An 18,137-nucleotide genomic window follows, 5' to 3' on the forward strand; every position below is an offset into this window, starting at 1 on the left:
TGGGTTTCTGGGAGGCTGCTTGATGGCTTGGCCTCCCAGAGAGCAGTGTGACCGAGCTTTCCTGGCCTTGAAGAAGGAGTTCGGTTTCTTAACTGCAGTCAACTTGCCACAAACCCGGAAAGGGGCCACTCCCCCACTCTGTGCAGTCTTTCCCCAGAGCCCCAAACCCTGGCATTTCACACCCCTTGCCACCAGTTCCTGCAGGATGAATCTTGATGTACACGTGGACACTCCTCCACTTGTGCCCACACCAGACATTCCAGCAGAGCCCAGCATTCCTCCCTACCAAGTCCAGCTACTTGGCAGCTATGTGAGGCCCTGCCAACTTCTCAACCTCCCCAAAACACTGCCCCCTCACTCTCTGAGCTCTGGCTACACGAGCCTCATCTCGGCCCTACTGACCACATGCTGCCACCTTTCCTTCAGCCACTGGACCTTCGTGCTGGCCCCCTCAGACAGTGCCTAGCCTGGACACCTGCTATATCTGAGGCCTAACACATGACCTGAGGTGGAGGGGAGCTCGGGAGAGGTGTACTGAATGAAAAGAAATTTAAAGAAAATTTGGTGGGGCAGAGGGTGTGGGGGAAGGAAGAGCATGGGAAAGAACATGAACATTATCAGGACATAACTCCACCTACATTATATTCCTGCCAAAAATGTATCATCGGAATCAAATCATGAGGAGAACAACAAACCCAAATTGAAGGAAATTCTATAAAATTCTGCAGAAAGCCAAAGTCATAAAGACAAATTAAATAAGGCTGTGGAAATATTCCAAAACAAAGGTGACAGGAGAGCCACAACAACTGAAATGTGAACCTGGACTGGAAAAACAAAGGTGCTATAAAGGACAGCATTGGGACAACTGGCAAAATGTGAATAAGAACCCAAGACAGATGACAGATTTGATAAGATGCACATTTGATAAGTGCACTGTGGTCATGTAAATAGATGTCCCCATTCCTAGGAAATGCTCACAGAAGCATTTAAGGGTGAAAGCGCAGCATGCCTGCAACTTACTCTCAAGTAGTTCAGCAAATAATAATAATAATAATATACACGCTTTAATAATAATAATACACATGCTATTATTTTATTACAAGTGTATATATACACAGGTGCGCAAATACATAGAAATGGAAAGAGGGGAAGCAGATAATTCTGTCACAGGTCAGACAGGATTTAAAAGAAAAAACTTGGGGAGCCTGGGTGAAGAGGCTACAGATATTCATTATAATATTCTTGCAATTTTTCTGTAAGCATCAAACTTTTTCAAAAGAATATGTCTGACTACTGATCTATCTTTATCTTCTCCAGCAGAGGAGGAGCTCATTCATATATTCACTCATTCAACCTTCACCTCTCTAGCCTGAGCTCTGTTCGGGGCACTGGGGACCAGGGTAAACAAGTCGAGTCTTGCCCTGTCATTCACGGTTCCACCAGACACCAACTACTCCTCCCTGTGGCTCTGCCAGGCAGGTTGCTCCCCTACCATGGGCTCACCTGTCTCAGGCTTGGAGTACTCCAGGCACAGCACCTCAGCATCATGGGCCTCCACCTTGACCAGCTCGTCCATGAAGTGCAGCTCGTGGATCCTGAGAGATACACACTGCCTGCTGTACCCTGCCTGGCACCCCCACCCCTCAGCTCCAGGTGCTCTGCCACTACTAGAAAAGGTCAGAGCAGCCAGGTAGGTGACGTGGAGAACACCCTACCCTGGCCAAATAGTCTACAGGTGCCCAACCAGTTTCTCATCTAAAAACCTGCCAAGTCTGCGAGAACCTCAGCGGGCACCCCGCCCCTTCTGGTTCCATGGGTAACACCTAGGATGGTCTTCTGGGGGAACAAAGGTTAGGGTAGGGATATATCAGAGGTGATTCCTGGGGCTGGGGCAGGGGTCAGAGGTCATACTCAAGGATAGGACCAATGGGTAGGAACATTGGATTCCAATCTCTCATTCTTTTTTTTTTTTCTTTTTTCTGGTTGCACTCTGTGGCTTGTAGGATCTTAGTTCCCTGACCAGGAATTGAACCCAGGCCCTCAGCAGTGAAAGCGTGGAGTCCTAACCACTGGATCCCCAGGGAACTCCCTCTCATTCTTAAAGAGTCTCAGATCCAGACTTTCCTCACATTCTTGCCAAATGAAATCAGACAACAGGTCATCCAGGACCGAAATAAGAAACAATAATTCCAGCTTCTCCACTCTCTACCCGTGTGACCTTAGCCAAGCCACTTGGCCTCTCTTCCCTCAGTGAACCCATCTGAAAGTGGAGTGAATAACAGCACCTATGCCAGAGGGTCGGTGAGAGGATTAAATCAGTCAATACCCATGGTACTCAGGCCAGCGGCCAGCCTGGGGGAAGATCGCTATGCCCATGTTACCTCTCCTCACTGTTTTCACCGTTCACAGCCAAGTGCTGTCAACGGCAGCAGCCCCCTGACATGTTCAGTTTGCCTCATGCAGTGACTGACATCACAACAGTTGCCAACATTTAAAAACCATGGAACGTCACAGAAAAAATCTGCACTTTATGTTCTTCTTAGACAATGGGAAGATATGACAACTTGGAGCCTATACTACTGGTGCTGTGTGGTGGCTGCCCTGTTATGGGGCACATGCTCTCCAGTGCCCCAGTCCCTCCCATTCTGCAACAGCTCCACTACCCAGGTGGTCACAGCTGTCATTCGCCACCTTAAACCTGATCCCTGTGACAGGACTCATATTCTGTCAGCACCTATTGGGCCTGTCACATCTTGAAAAACCTCTGCAGGGTGGTAAACAGCCCGAGCCCTCAGATGTCCCATCCTCTGGTCCCTCTCTCAGGGCCACCAGAAATGCCAAGCTGCAGCTGGCATCTTCTCTGATGGTTCAGCAGTGGTACCATGTGGCTGAGAAGGTGTCACCATGCCCGAGAGGCATGCAAGTTTGTCTGTCCACCCTGCAGGCAGAGTTCACATGGCCCAGCTGCTGAGGCCCCGGTAGCTACCCTGATCTACCCTGAGCTAGCCCTTCTGGAAGCCCCTTCTCAGCTTACGTTCCCAGGGGTGGCTGGCTACCAGATTGCTACTCACAGTCCCTCATTCCCAACAGGCAGCTGGAGGTGCCAAGGCCAGGGCTCCTCCCCACTGCCCTTAGTACCTGAGCCCAAGCTGGGAGATGTACACTAGACAACACCAGGGCCCACTTGCCTCAGATTTCCACTTCGGTCGCCTGAAGCCAAGTGTTGGCCATCAGGACTGACCTGCATGACTCGTACCCCAGCTTTCATGTCCACAGGCATCCCATTCTCACTCCCCCGGTCTGGGAAGTGTGACATGTTCTGCAGGTGCTGGATGTCATTCTCCACATACACAACCTTCAGCAGGGTCTGCAAGCGGGAAAGGACTTAGGTCAGTGCTATGAGAAGCTTTGGGGCACCTCTGCAATTTTTTCTCCTGATAGTCTCCCATTCTTCATTAGTAACAGAATTCTAATTCTGACCTGGGAGCTTCACCACTCAGAATAATAACTATGTTTCCCAGACTCCCTTGCATCTAGATGAAGCTGTGTCAATAAATTCTGGTCAATGAGGTGTAAAGCAAGTGAAAACTCTTCTGCTTCTTTCCCACTATCCTGCTGCCTGGAACTTGGATGTGATGACTGGAGCACCAGCAGCCATCCTGGACCACGATGACAAGGGCCACTCCTTCAAAATGGGCAGAGTGGAGAGCTGGACAGCCCTTGGGTCTCTAAGGGCTTCCTACAGCTGCCAAAATAGCCTGGACTAGTTACCTCTAGACTATTTTTACAAGTCAGAAAATCAAACTTTTACCTCGCTTTGGGTTCTTCTATTGTGTGCAACCAAATATAACATGGTCATCACAGATGCAGAAGAGAAGATGGTAGTATGGCAGGGGGACGTGGGGCGCTGTGAGGGGAGTCATAAAGGAGCATTTGCTATACACACCCTGCATTAAGAGCTTTTTTTGTTCCAGCCACACTAACCTCTTTTGGGTTTTCCAACTCATCAAGCTCTTTGCAGCCATAAGGCCTTTGTCCCTTGGTGTAGAACACTCTCTCCTCCCCTCTTTACTCCTCCCAATCCTCCATATCTCAGTTCAGTTATCTCCTCCTCCAGGAGGCTGCCCCTAACGCCACAGATAAAATCAGATGACTGATTTTAGATATATCTTACACATACCTTACAACTTTCTTTCATGGTGCTTACTATGCTTGTGATTATATCATAATTTGGGCAGTTATTGGCTGGCTGCCTCCCCCTACTAGACTGTCTAGGTGTCTAGACACCTACTAGACTGTAGGTGTCACGGGGGCAGGAGAAGGGTCTGCCTTAGTCACTGATGTGTCCCCAGCATGCAGCACAGCACTTAGCACTGACCTTAATAACTATCTGTAGAATCAGTGAATGCATGATTCAGGCCTCAGCTCCTCAGAGAAGCTCCCTCACTGACCTAGCAACACCAACCATTTCTTCAGTAAAGTGTTTCTCCCCAGCCTCTCATCATGGCTCTCTTTGGGATCCTGCCAGCACCTCCACCTCAGGCTTCACTGAGTGGCAGCTAGCTAGACAGGAGTCACCCCTGCCTGGTTTGGCCCATCAGGTGCTCTCCCAGGGAGTTCTAACTCAAGACTTGGGGAGCAATTTCTTATTTGTTGAGTATGTCGGGTTGCCTGGAGTGGCTGTGTCCACACACACTGAGACAGCAGGAGCTGAGTGGTAAAGAAAAGCAGAGAGGACCACAACTAAGACCTGACACAGCCAAAAATAAAATAAATAAATAAATATATATATTTTTAAAAAGCAGACAGGAAAGACCATGTCACCTAGAAAGAAAGAGGGAGAGAGAGAGAAATGAGATAGGAGACAGAGAGTGACCAGCCTTGGTTCCTGGTTCCTGTCCCTAGTGAAGCTTAACACTGAGGTTCCATAAAACTCCCTCCTACCCCCCATCCTAGATTCAAGTAGGCCTTTGTTCCTCCTAAAAGATGTTCACAATGAAGCCCCTTACATTACTGAAGATGTTCTTCTGCCAGTGAGAGTCAGGGCTGCCGTCCATGTTCCAGAAGCGGATGGTATTGTCTGAGGAACAAGTCAGAAAAGATCCTGATGGCAGACAAGCTCTCTGATCTTCAAACTCAGGATACACCTACAGTCCCCAGAGAACAAGGCAAAGGAGATTCATTACAACCACTTCAATGACGGCACTATGATATACTATTGCATGGTGAAATAAAAGTAAGCTGCAGATAAACGGCCTTAGTGTAATGCCTTGCAAGAAAAAAAAGACACAAAATGCCACCATGCCCCATCTTCAGTCCAGTCCATAAAACATCCCCACAAATGAATTTCTAAGGAAAATGGGTAGCGCAAATCACTAAGCACAAAAGGAAACAAGGTACCACGAGCAAGAAGCAGCAGAAACAACAGAGTCTAGCTTCAAATACTGGAATTATCTAACAGATTATAAAATAACTATGTTTACTATGTTTAAAGAAATAAAAGATAAAAGAACTTTGACAAGATTAAAAGTATGAGTAGCCAACCAGAAACTATAAAGAACAACCAAGCAGAGCTGAAAAGGAGCAAAATAGAACTACTCCTAGAAATGAAAAACAAAACATATTAAAAACCAAAGATTTGACACAGTTGAAAAGAAAATTAACTGAATTGAAAGACAGAACTAAAGACGTTATTCAGAATGCAACTCAGAGAGACAAAGAGATAACATATAAAGAAATTTCAAAATATGGAAGCCTGGACTCTGAAATGATGATGACAGCAGCATCACAGATTTTTAATCCAAAATTCCCATGTGAAAAAGAGAAACCTGAAAGCAAAACCAAAACCCCATGGACAATATTTATAACAAAAGTAGGTGAACAAGATATTCTCATAACTCCCCAAATACAAGCAGGTAGGAACAAATTACCTCCAGTCATAAGACCTACATGTTCTCAACATGTATATGGGAGAAAGCAGAGCGGAGCAATGAGGTATTCTAACCTCAAAGTAGCCAGCAGGTATTCACTGGAAAGCACAACTGGCCAAACTGAACAGTACTTGAACTTGGCAGGGTGGGAGTGGGGGGGTCATCCACTCCAATAGTGGTTGAGTGCAGGGCTCAACAGTAAGGCCTGAAGGGGCTGGAGAAATCAAGGCCTGGTGAGCTCTCAAAACTAACCTACCAGGGCTCCTTTCAGGACAAAGGCCTATACTGAGGAGAAACTGCTGGGAATGGAAACAAAATGATCAGGATAGGGACAAGAGAGACAAAGTAAACAAGTACAGATAAAAGTAAGGACATAACAGGGCTTCCCTGGTGGCGCAGTGGTTGAGAGTCCGCCTGCCGATGCAGGGGACACGGGTTCGTGCCCCGGTCCGGGAAGATCCCACATGCCGCGGAGCGGCTAGGCCTGTGAGCCATGGCCGCTGAGCCTGCACGTCCGGAGCCTGTGCTCCGCAACGGGAGAGGCCACAGCAGTGAGAGGCTCGCGTACCGCCAAAAAAAAAAAAAAAAAAAAAAAAATCCAACTATATGTTGCCCACAAGAGATTCACTTTACATCCAAATATACATACAGGTTGAAAGTGAAGGTATGGAAAGATATTCCATACAAATAGTAACCAAAAGGGAGCTTTGCATGTCTATAGTAATGCCAGACAAAATAGACTTTAAGTAAAAAATTATTACAAGTGACAAAAAAGGGTCAATTATAAAGAAGATATAACAAATACAAACAGACAACTAACACAGAGACCCAAAATATATGAAGAAAAAGTTGACAGAATTGAAGGAGGAAATATACAGTTCTACAATAATAGTTGGGGACTTCAATATTCCATTTTCAATAAAAGATAGATCTAGGAGACTTCCCTGGTGGTCCAGGGGTTAAGAATCTGCCTTTCAATGCAGGGGACGTGGGTTTGATCCCTGGTCGGGGAAGTAAGATCCCACATGCCATGGGGCAACTAAGCCTGTGTGCTCTAGAGCCTGTGCACCACAACTAGAGAGCCCACATGCCGCAACTAGAGAGCCCATGTATCTCAACTATTGAGCCCATGTGCCACACCTATAGAGCCCACATGCTACAACTACTAAGCCCGTGCACCACAAGAGAGAAGCCCGCGTGCCACAACAAAGAGCCCACGCGCTTCAAGGAAAGATCCCACGTGCCGCAACTAGGACCCCACACAGCCAAATAATAAATAAATAAATAAAATGAATGACTGCTTCAGCTTAAAAAAAAAAGGATAGATCTAGAGAGATAAAGAACACCCAGTAACAGCAGAACACATTTTTCTCAAATGAACATGGAACATTCTCCAGAATAGACCACATACAGGCCACAACATAAGTCTCAATAAACTTAAAAGGCTTTAATCATATAAACAATCTTCTCCAACCACAGTGGAATGAAATTACAAATGAATAACAGAGGAAATACGGAGAATTAACAAATATGTGGATATTAACACACCCTTACATAACCAATGGGTCAAAGTAGAAATCAAAAAAGAAATTAGAAAATACTTTGAGACCAATGAAAATGAAAATACAGTATACCAAAGCTTATGGGATGCAGCAAAAGCAATGCTCAGAGGGAAATTTACAGTTGTACATGCCTACAAAAAAAGAAGATCTCAAATCAATTAACTTCTCACCTTAAGGAACTAGGAAAAGAAAACTAAACCAAAAGCTAGCAGAAGAAAGGAAAATATAAAGATTACAACGGACATAAACAGTCTTTTTTGCAGAAATGGAAAAGCTGATCCTAAAATTCATATAGAATTGCAAAGGATCCCCAAATAGTCAAACCAAATCACTACAAAACTATAGTAATCAAAGCAATGTGGTACTGGCATAAAGATAGACATATGTCAGTAGAATAAAACTGAGAATCCCAAACTAAACCCATACATCTATGGCCAGTTGATTTTCAACAAGTGTGCCAAGATCACCCAAGGAGGAAAGAACAGTCTGCTCAACAAGTGGTGCTGGGATTATCCATCCACATGCAAAATCATGAATTTGGACCCTTACTTCACCATATATAAAAATTAACTCAAGGGCTTCCCTGGTGGCGCAGTGGTTGAGAGTCCGCCTGCCGATGCAGGGGACGCGGGTTCGTGCCCCGGCCCGGGAAGATTCCACATGCCGCAGAGCGGCTGGACCCGTGGGCCATGGCCGCTGGGCCTGCGCGTCCGGGGCCTGTGCTCCGCAACGGGAGAGGCCACAACAGTGAGTGGCCCGCGTACCGCAAAAAAAAAAAAATCAACTCAAAAGAGATCAAATACCTAAGTGGAAGAGTTAAAATAATAAAACTCTTAGAAGAAAACATAGGAGTAAATCTTCATGACTAGGAATTTGGCAATTTTTTTTTTTTTTCTCGCGGTACACGGGCCTCTCACTGTTGTAGCCTCTCCCGTTGCGGAGCACAGGCTCCAGACGCGCAGGCTCAGCGGCCATGGCTCACAGGCCTAGCCGCTCTGCGGCATGTGGGATCTTCCCGGACCGGGTCACGAACCCATGTCCCCTGCATTGGCAGGCGGACTCTCAACCACTGTGCCACCAGGGAAGCCGGGCAATGGTTTTTTAGATATGACTCCAAAGACACAAGCAACAAAACAAAAAATAGAGAAATTGGACTTCATCAAAATTAAAAACCTTTGCTCATCAAAGGACACTATCAAGAAAGTGAAAGGACGACATAAAGAATGGAAGAAGGGCTTCCCTGGTGGCACAGTGGTTGAGAATCCGCCTGCCAATGCAGGGGACACGGATTTGAGCCCTGGCCTGGGAGGATTCTACACGCTGTGGAGTGGCTGAGCCCATGTGCCACAACTGCTGAAGCCCGTGCGCCTGGAGCCTGTGCTCCGCAACAGGGGAGGCCATCACGATGAGGCCTGTGCACTGCAGCGAAGAGTGGCCCCCGCTCGACGCAACTGGAGAGAGCTGGCACACAGCGAAGAAGACCGAACACAGCCATAAATTTAAATAAGTAAAACTATAAAACTTCTAAAAAAAAAAAGAATAGAAGAAAATATTTGCAATTTATATACCTGTTAAAGGTCTAGTATCCAGGATATATAAAGAACTCTTACAACTCAAAAGCAAAAAGACAAACAGCCCAATTAAGAAATAGGGAGGGGGAGAGGATATGGGGATATATGTATACATATTGCTGATTCACTTTGTTATACAGCAGAAACTAACAACACTGTAAAGCAACTATACTCCAATAAACATGTTAAAAAAACACCAAAAAAAACAGGCAGGAATTCCCTGGTGGCGCAGTGGTTAAGAATCCGCCTGCCAATGCAGGGGACATGGGTTTAATCCCTGGTCCGGGAAGATCCTACATGCTGTGGAGCAACCTAGCCCATGCACCACAACTATTCAGCCTGCACTCTAGAGCCCATGAGCCATAACTACTGAGCCCACGTGCCGCAACTACTGAAGCCCGTGTTCTCTAGGGCCCACATGCCACAACTACTGAGCTCGTGTCCTGCAACTACTGAAGTCCGTGTGCCTAGAGTCCGTGCTCCACAACAAGAGAAGCCACCGCAAAGAGAAGCCCACACATCACAATGAAGAGTAGCCCCCGCTCGCCACAGCTAGAGAAAGCCCGTGCACAGCAGCGAAGACCCAATGCACCCAAAAATAAATTTTTAAAAATTAAAAAAGCAATAGGCAAAAACCTTGAATAGACACTTCTCCAAAGAGGATATACAAATGACCAACAAGCACATGAAAAGAGGCTCAAAGTTATTAATCATTAAGGAAATACAAGTCAAAACCACAATACCTTGCAAATACTAAGATAGTTATAATTTTTAAAAAACCAAACAGAAAAATAGCCAGTGCTGGCAAGGATGTGGAGAAATTGGAACTCTCATACATTGCTGGTGGGAAAGTAAAATGATGCAGCTGCCATGGAAAAGTCCGGTGGTGGTTCTTCAAAAACTTAAACATAGAATTACCACATGACCAGTAATTCCACTGCTGGGTATACACTCGAAAGAAGTGAAAACAGGTGTTCAAACAAAGCTTTTACACAATAGTACTATTCACAATAGCCACAATGTTATTTTGGCTATTATTAATAGGGAATAAACCAAAAAGAAACAACTCAAATGTCCATGAACTGATAAATGCATAACAAAATGTATTATCCATATGATGGAATAGTATTATTCAACCTTAAAAAGGAATAAAGTACTGAAACATGCTACAACATAGATGAACCATGAAAACATTGTTAAATGAAAGACATCAGACATGAAGTCCACATATTCTGTGATTTAATTTATATGAAACATTCAGAACAAGCAAACCCATAGCAACAGAAAGCAGATTAGCTGTTGCTATGGGCTGGGAAGAGTAGGAATGGAAAGTGATTGCTTAATGGGTACAGAGTTTCCTTTTGGGGTGATGAGAAAGTTCCAGAACTAGACAGTAGTGATGGTTGTATAACACTGTGAATGTCCTAAATAACACTGAATTGTATATTTAAAATGATTTAAGTGGTAAGTTTTATGTTATGTATATTTTACCATAATATATATGTACACTTATACTCCCCTCAAATAAATGGGGTCAAAAGGGAGAGAATATAGTATATAATGGCTATATCATCAGATCATATAGATACAGAATAATTAATCTAAAAATCAGGGGAGAATGGGGAGAACATTTGCAAAAAAAATTGTTTTAACTGTTTTCAGAATTGCATTATCATTCTTAGGCTGTTGTATTATAATGTGGGAACAAGGAAATGATTAACTGGGGATACTCTAATTCCATCATCCCCCTATGTCTTTGAGAACTAGGATTCTGGAAGGATCAATCCAACAGCTATAAGCATCCCCAGCACCCAGACTGTGACTTTGACATACCAATTCAAAGTGAAAAAACTAAACAAAACAAAAAACAGGGCTTCTTCAAGAAATGGCTGATTCCAGGTTTGGGGCAAGAAATGCAAAAGATGAGGCTAGAACACCTTGCCATCCCTTGTCATTAGCAAGGTAGCTAATCAAAGACTACTGGCATTATGTCCAAAGGACTCAGGAGCCAACCTGAAGAGGCTTCCACTGGTCAAAGATGGGACAATTTGAACTCCAATAATGTTAATAATTGCAGTCAATTAAAATATATCCAATATATTTAAATATATGAATTTATAATGATATTAAATAAAAACAACTAGTTACCTTTAGAGGACAAGGAACCAATTCATTATCTTGAAAACTGGTAATTAAAGGGAAAGAATCAAGCATTTATCCTGCCTTTCCTATAGGAAGTGTACCACTGGGTGACCAAATGGTAGATGAAGGGAAGTTTCTCTTCATATAAGCAGTCCAACTAATAAAAAGAAATGATAGAATTAGAATATCACCATATTGCAACCCCCAATAAATAAAGGGATCGAGGCATCGAGTGTCAACAGCTGCTAACAATAATCAATCAACTGCACATTTCTTTCGTGTGGTTTTCTAGATCTCTGTTTTATTGAAAAAAAATATGAAGGATAGAGAAAGACAGCAAATTAGAGTAACAGAAAAAGAGAGAATGGGGTAGAGGCAACTCTTAAATCCATATTGGCTGAGAACTTTCCAGAACTGATTAAAAGATCTATCCACAGATATTTCTGTTGAGAATATATATATATAAATAACCAGCAGATGGAAAGAAAATGAATTGAAAGAAAACACATAATCAACTGATAACAAGAGTGAGGGTGAGAGAGACAGCAAGAGTGGGGGTTGGGGAGGTGATCAAAAAAGACTTTAGCTTGATCTGTAATATCTCACCTTTTTTAAAGGATAATATATTTATATATAAATTTCAAAAGTTATTTAAAGAACATTCTTGTTAAGTGAGAAAAGTGCTATCAACAGAAATGTCAGATCCACGAAGGGAGATGTATTCAAGCAAAGGGCTGAATAATGCCTATTCAAAAGGGTAAAGTTATTTCTCACAATCCTGAACTGGGCCACTGAAAACATAATTTCTCTAGAACAAACATTCCTAATAATAAGAAATTTTCAGGAAAAAAAAAAAGCAGACTACAATTCTTTCTCTACCTTATCTTATCTACAAGTCTTATCTGCAAGAAGTATTATACTTAGAACAGCTTCAGAATGAAAAATCCCCACAGATTCATTCTCAGAAAATAAAGGCTTCTTCAACACTTAAATAAAAAAGGGCTTCTCTGGTGGCACAGTGGTTAAGAATCCGCCTGCCAATGCAGGGGACACGGGTTCTATCCCTGGTCCAGGAAGATCCCACATGCCATGGCGCAACTAAGCCCATATGCCACAACTACTGAGCCCGCGTGCCACAACTACGGAAGCCTGCGCGCCTAGAGCCCGTGCTCTGCAACAAGAGAAGCCACTGCAATGAGAAGACCGCGCACTGCAACGAAGAGTAGCCCCCACTCGCCGCAACTAGAGAAAGCCCACGCGCAGCCATGGAGACCCAACACAGCCAATCAATCAATCAATCAATTAAAAAAAAGCCGTGAACTACGCAAACGCCCTTGACAGAAAGCTCCCTGAGGTACACACGCTGCTGCTGAAGGACCTTTGCACTTGCCGTACCCACAATGGTGGTGCGCCTCACCCCTGACTTCCTGCAGGTCCCGCACTCGAATGTCACATCTTCAGAGAGGCTTGCCCTGATCACTCTCCTTTCTAGAATAGCACTCTTGAACCCCCTTTTCTCCTAGGCGGCTTCATTTTTCTTCAGAGAAGTATTGTACTTGGCACATTCCATATTGATATGTTTACAGGTTTACTCTACCACCCGGATGTGAGCTCCAGGAGATCAGGACTTGTATCAGTTTCCTGCCCAGCTGTGTCCCCAGCACCCACAACAGCACCTGGCACATAGCAGGGGTCCATGAGTATCTTTTGCAGGTATGGCCGAATGGGTTCCCCAAACTCTGCAGAAGCTTCCTCAGCTGAGCCCAGCTGGGGGCTAAGCAGGGGGAGGGGGAGGAAGAGAGGAACTCACCTCCACGTTCCAGACGTAGGAGCTGTGGAAGAGCTCTGACCACACCTTGCCTACTTTGTTGATGTCTTTGACATTCCAGATGTAGATGCTGTGGTCCTTATACACACAGGACAGCCACTGGTGGATGGGGTCAAAGATCAGCGCCACTGTATCCGGGTAGATGGCTTCTGCCTTCCTGTGGAAAAGGAAGCTGACAAAGCCACGTGAGTCATCAATGACCATCAGTGTCATTGTGAGTAGTAACAACTGCCTCTGGTGATGCTTGAGCTGCCTCCTGCCTGGCAATGCCATCCCTTACGATCTTTGTGGTGACCCATCTCTCCTACTCCAACTCCACTTCTCACTCCTCCATCTTCTTTCTTTGCTTTGCTTCTAATACAGAGACTGTAAACTGGAAGCTTCTGCCTAGCCCCTAAGAGTGTTTGAATTTTCAACTCCTGTTAACAGTTCTCTCCCCTCTTTTCACTCAGCCCAAGCTCCATCCTCTCTCTCTGAGCATAGGATAATGGGCACAAAGATCAGGCCTTCTCTCTCTCAGCCTCACAAACACATGATCAAAATTCCCTGTGTAAGGGGGCTGGTGAGCCGTCCCCTGGCTTGGGGCCTTCCTACCAAGGCTACAGTTGACTGAGCACTTACTGTGTACCGAGCCGAGAGCTTTAGCTGTGCTGAATTCCCACAGTCTCCATGAGAGGTAGGTACTATATTTTACAGACAAGGAAACGGAAGCACTCGTTGATACAGTGACCTACCCGAGGCCACACAGCACACAGCAGAAGGTGGCAGAGCTGGGCACCCCGGCCACTACAACACACTACTGTCTGTGGGTTGCTCACCCACCTTCTCTTTCCTTTGCGACATCCAGTATGCCCCTCCACGCGCTCTCTTAGAAAAGGCACACCCAGGAGGTAGTGTCCAGCAACCTATGAAGAGGCAGCCCCAGGCACCCCGATCTCTCTGGTTAGGTAGCCCCCCAACCCCCACAAAACAGACTTACAACAAAAGGGAAGATACACCACAGCTCAGCCCCTCCACCTGCTCTCAACATGGCAGCCAGAGGAGCTACTACTCAAGGCCTGAACCAGTAACACCAGTGCCTAAGGTCCCAGTAGCTGCCCAGTGACCTCAGAATAGGCTCCAAGCTCCTCTCAGCAGCTTCCATCAATGCCCACACCTGTCTCCTACCACGCTCCCCCCAGCACATTGCGCTCCAGCCACACAGCCCCGAGCCGTTCCTGTGACACACGGAGCCCAGTGTGCTGTCCCCTTAAGGCCTCTGCATTTGCTGTCAGGACCCAGCTCTCCACACAGCTGGCTTGTTCTCACCAGAGAGGCCTCCCCTGGCCACCCAGTCAACAGCCCCACTCCCAGACACTCTCCTTCTTGAGTCCCTGCTTTATTTCACCAAAGCATTTACGACTATCTGAAATGATCTTGTTTATGCACTCATTTATCATCCAGCACCCTCACTAGACTGCAGACTTCACGAGATCCTGCTGCCTCCTTACAGCCTGTGTCCTGCTTCCAGCCCAAGGCTGGCCAGTAGGTAGATGGATCTGGAAGCATGGATGCATACCAGCCGACAGACTCTAGGTAGGCCCCTCTCCCTCCCCGTGCCAGGCAGTACCTGGGCTCCAGGCCCTGGGCCACATCCACTCCAAGGTAGTGCGGCTTGGGCAGGTTGGTGAGGTATTGCAGGCTGTGGGCCTGGAATATGCGGACTATCCCATCTGTGCAGCCGCAGAAGATGAGCTCCTGGCTGACACAGAGGCAGGAAGACAGCGAGACCTGTGGGGGCAAAGGGGACCCAGGTGGACTTCGTGTTTTGTGTGGCCCAGTTCAGGGATATGGGGGCTGACAGAACAGCCTTGGGCCTCCAGAAAAGCCTTACACCTTTGGGGTCTAAGGAACCCATTTTTGCAAATGTTGAGATTTTTGAAATCAGGATATAGTGCTCAGTCACTACTGAAGGAAAGGGGGCAGCAGGCAGACAGAGGCACAAATTGGGACAGAGTTATCATTGTTATAGAGGAACTCAGCTATGTGTGGAAAATATCTCAGCCGATTGTGACTTCAGATAGGTTGCTTGCAGTAGCAGCGTTGAATTTTAGGCTTAAATTAAATTTTAGGCTTTATTCCTTATTGCTTAAAAATACCTTCATAGAGATTATACTTTAAAGCAGCATAGAAAAAAGTTATTATATATATAAAATATATATATATTATATATAGGAAGGACTGTCTCTTCTGCCAGGGCATGCAGATAGAAGGGGCAGGAACTGCCAGACCTCTGGATAGAGCTTAGAGGAGCTTTTCCAAATCTAGAGGGACTAAGTTTATGGGTCATTTAAGACACCTGCTCGGGGGCTAAACATCTATCTATCCAAAGCTTCTGACTTGCTTAAAAGCTGCATGAGTTCTAGCAAGAGGATTCAAATGAGAGAAATAAATGATGTTTAACCAACTAGGAAAGACAGATAAAGCTCGGAATTCTTCCACACACCTCTTGCCATGCCATTAACCCTAAAGCTGAGCTCCAGAGGGGGAGTCATAAGAGCAGGAATAGGACAAGGAGGACAACCGTGATGCTCCTGCTAGCAGCCAAACAGGCATCCAAGCCCAGGATAGGAAGACAGCTTGGATTCAAACCCTCAGATCCTGAAGAAAAGTGGTTCTGTAATTTATTGATATATCACCTTTTAGTTTAAAATTTAATGTATTTTATATAGTCTTTAATGATAAAAGTAATATAAAAATTATTACGTCAATGATACCTTAGATTAAAAAAGAAAAAAAAAGCGGTCCTCCCACCAGCCAAGAGTGCCCAGTGAAGAAAAGAAACGTGAACTGGGTCAAATGGTGATGGGAAAGCAATTGTAACCCTGACCCCCATTATAGGGGAACCAGGCACTGTGCTAAGTGCCTGACATATATTATCTCGCATGACTCCCCTGTCAACTCTGTGAGGTAGGCAGCAGTAACTCCATTTTACAGATAAGAAAACTGAGGCTCAGAGAGGGAAAGTCACTCTCCCAGAGTTGTACAAGCAGAACAGGAAGTCAGACCCAGAGCTGTTGTGACCAACTATCACGCAGGGGGACTGCTGAGTGTCCCTGTAGACACATGTCATGGGGAGTGTTTCCCCCACTGACAGCAGAGAGGGAGGCTGGGGTACCTTTAGGTTGATCCACTTCTCCAGCACCCTCTTCTCGTTGAACTGGCAGAGGAGGCCCGAGTAGGACACACAGAAAGTACTGCCTGTCATCTGGCCCCGGCCACAAGCCACACCACAGAAGACGTTGTTGTGCAGCTCACCCAGGATGCCTGAGCGCCCCACGAGGGGCACCGTGCTCGTCACCTGGAGGCAGAGCAGGGCACAGTGAGACAGCGTCCACATGGCCTAGCCCCCAGCAAGGTCACGGCGGGCCTCTCATGACCAGTGGATACGACACAGCTAAACAGGAGAACTCTCAGAAACTCCTCCGAATGGAGAAGGGAAGAACAAAGAGAACACACACTTCCAGGCACAGTGGCTTGAGGCAGCAGGCCAGGGATGAAGTCTGGCCCCGGGGTCCAGCAGGGGAGGTTACCCAGCAGGGCCTACCAGTCAGTCAGCACCTGGAGAGCAGGTCCAGAAGCAGAAGGCAGACCCCTGAGAGGCTAGACAGCCTCTGAGACCACTGCCCCTGAATCTCAGGTAGAACCAGGAGTCCCTACTACCCTGACAGTTCCTCCCCTGGGCCCGGATGAGGTGGCAGGGACAGCAACTCACCTTTGCTTCAGTGGAGACTTCCAAGAACCAGAACCTCACATGCCGGTTCCCAACAGTGACAAAATAGCTGCTGTCCTCTGAGAAGGAGAGGGCGATGACCCTGCATGATACCTTGTTGGAGGCCACCACAATGTCTTTCTGGAAGAATCGGTGCAGAGAAGTTCACGTCAACATCCACCTCATCAGACTCTTTGAGCCTTTGCCCTCAGCCCTGCGTCTTTCCACCCTCCCCTGCTCCAAGTCTGTTTTTCTTGGGCCCTCCTTTTTGGGGAAACCTATGCGTGACACTCTTATCATTCCCAACACAGAGGAGACTGAGGCCTGCAAAGGTTCCCACGTGAAAGTAAGTTCCAGAGCTCTCCTCAAGAGTCCAAGCCCTGCAGCCCACACATGGTGTTGAGGACAGCCACAGCTGGAAGGTAAGGACAACACGACCCATGCTGCCGGATATTGGGCTCTTACTCTGGGCCCTGCTCAGCCCTTCACAGGATAACTCGTGGAATCCCCTCAGCAGTCCTACAAGGGAGGTGCATCTCCCCACCACCCTGTCATGCTCAAAGGGGGCTGTCACATGCTCAAGGTTACACAGCAGGTCATGAACAGAGGCAGGACTTGATACCCACTTCTCCCGACTCCAAGTCCTCCCCAAGCTGTTCCAAAGTCCAGCCTTCCAGCACATATCAACTCACTGAATTCTCACAACTCAACAAAGCAGATACTATTATACCCATTATACAGATGAGGAAACAGACTCACAGAGAGGGTAGGTCCCTTGCTCAAGGTCACAGCTGGTCAATATAAAAAGAATTATATGTTCCCTGGGTTGACAACTTGTCACATGCCCTGCAACAGGTGCCTAGAACCGGCATCGGCATGTAGTAGATGTTCAATAAATATTTGTTGGTTAAACACTTTACCAAGTTACCTTATTTAGTTCTCCCAATGCCCAAGACTCAGGGTGTTCTGGCAGCTGTCACACACCTACCAGTCAGCTCTTACCTTCCAGTCCCAGACGTTGAGTACCATGTCGTGCTGGTAGCCCATGGACACAATGTGCTTCATACTGGGGGAGAAGGCCACACAGGCCACACCGTACTTATGGCCCAGCATCTCCGCCACCTGACTCTTCTCTTCCACGTCCCAGATGCGCACAGCGGGCCTGTGCCCGTTCTGGGGAAGATGGGGCCATTTACTGCTGCCGGGTTCTGCACGCAGGTGGGGCTTGAGGGGCTTTAGGGCTGAAGTTGGCATTGCCCCAGGGTGCGCCCGAAAGCCACCTCCCCCATCTGTCACGGGGCTTTTCTAGCCCAGGAAGGAGCTATTCCAGGGAGTCCTCAGGCCTCCTGGGGA

General features: G+C 46.4%; 1 protein-coding gene across 1 annotated transcript in view; it reads right to left on the reverse strand.

Annotated features, from left to right (window-relative positions):
* The window catches only part of WDR62 (WD repeat domain 62), a 45,223-nt gene that overhangs the window by 18,266 nt on the left and 8,820 nt on the right, over positions 1–18,137 (reverse strand). Inside the window, exons 5-12 of the mRNA XM_065899369.1 lie at positions 17,787–17,957; positions 16,788–16,925; positions 16,191–16,373; positions 14,643–14,803; positions 13,016–13,205; positions 5,010–5,147; positions 3,189–3,367; positions 1,504–1,595 (exon numbers count right to left, since the gene is read on the reverse strand). Of these exons, the coding sequence (XP_065755441.1) occupies positions 1,504–1,595; positions 3,189–3,367; positions 5,010–5,147; positions 13,016–13,205; positions 14,643–14,803; positions 16,191–16,373; positions 16,788–16,925; positions 17,787–17,957 (1,252 nt within the window). The remainder of the gene's footprint in view (positions 1–1,503; positions 1,596–3,188; positions 3,368–5,009; positions 5,148–13,015; positions 13,206–14,642; positions 14,804–16,190; positions 16,374–16,787; positions 16,926–17,786; positions 17,958–18,137) is intronic.

This window comes from Phocoena phocoena, chromosome 20 (assembly GCF_963924675.1).
Source record: "Phocoena phocoena chromosome 20, mPhoPho1.1, whole genome shotgun sequence".
NCBI classification, from domain to species: Eukaryota; Metazoa; Chordata; class Mammalia; order Artiodactyla; family Phocoenidae; genus Phocoena; species Phocoena phocoena.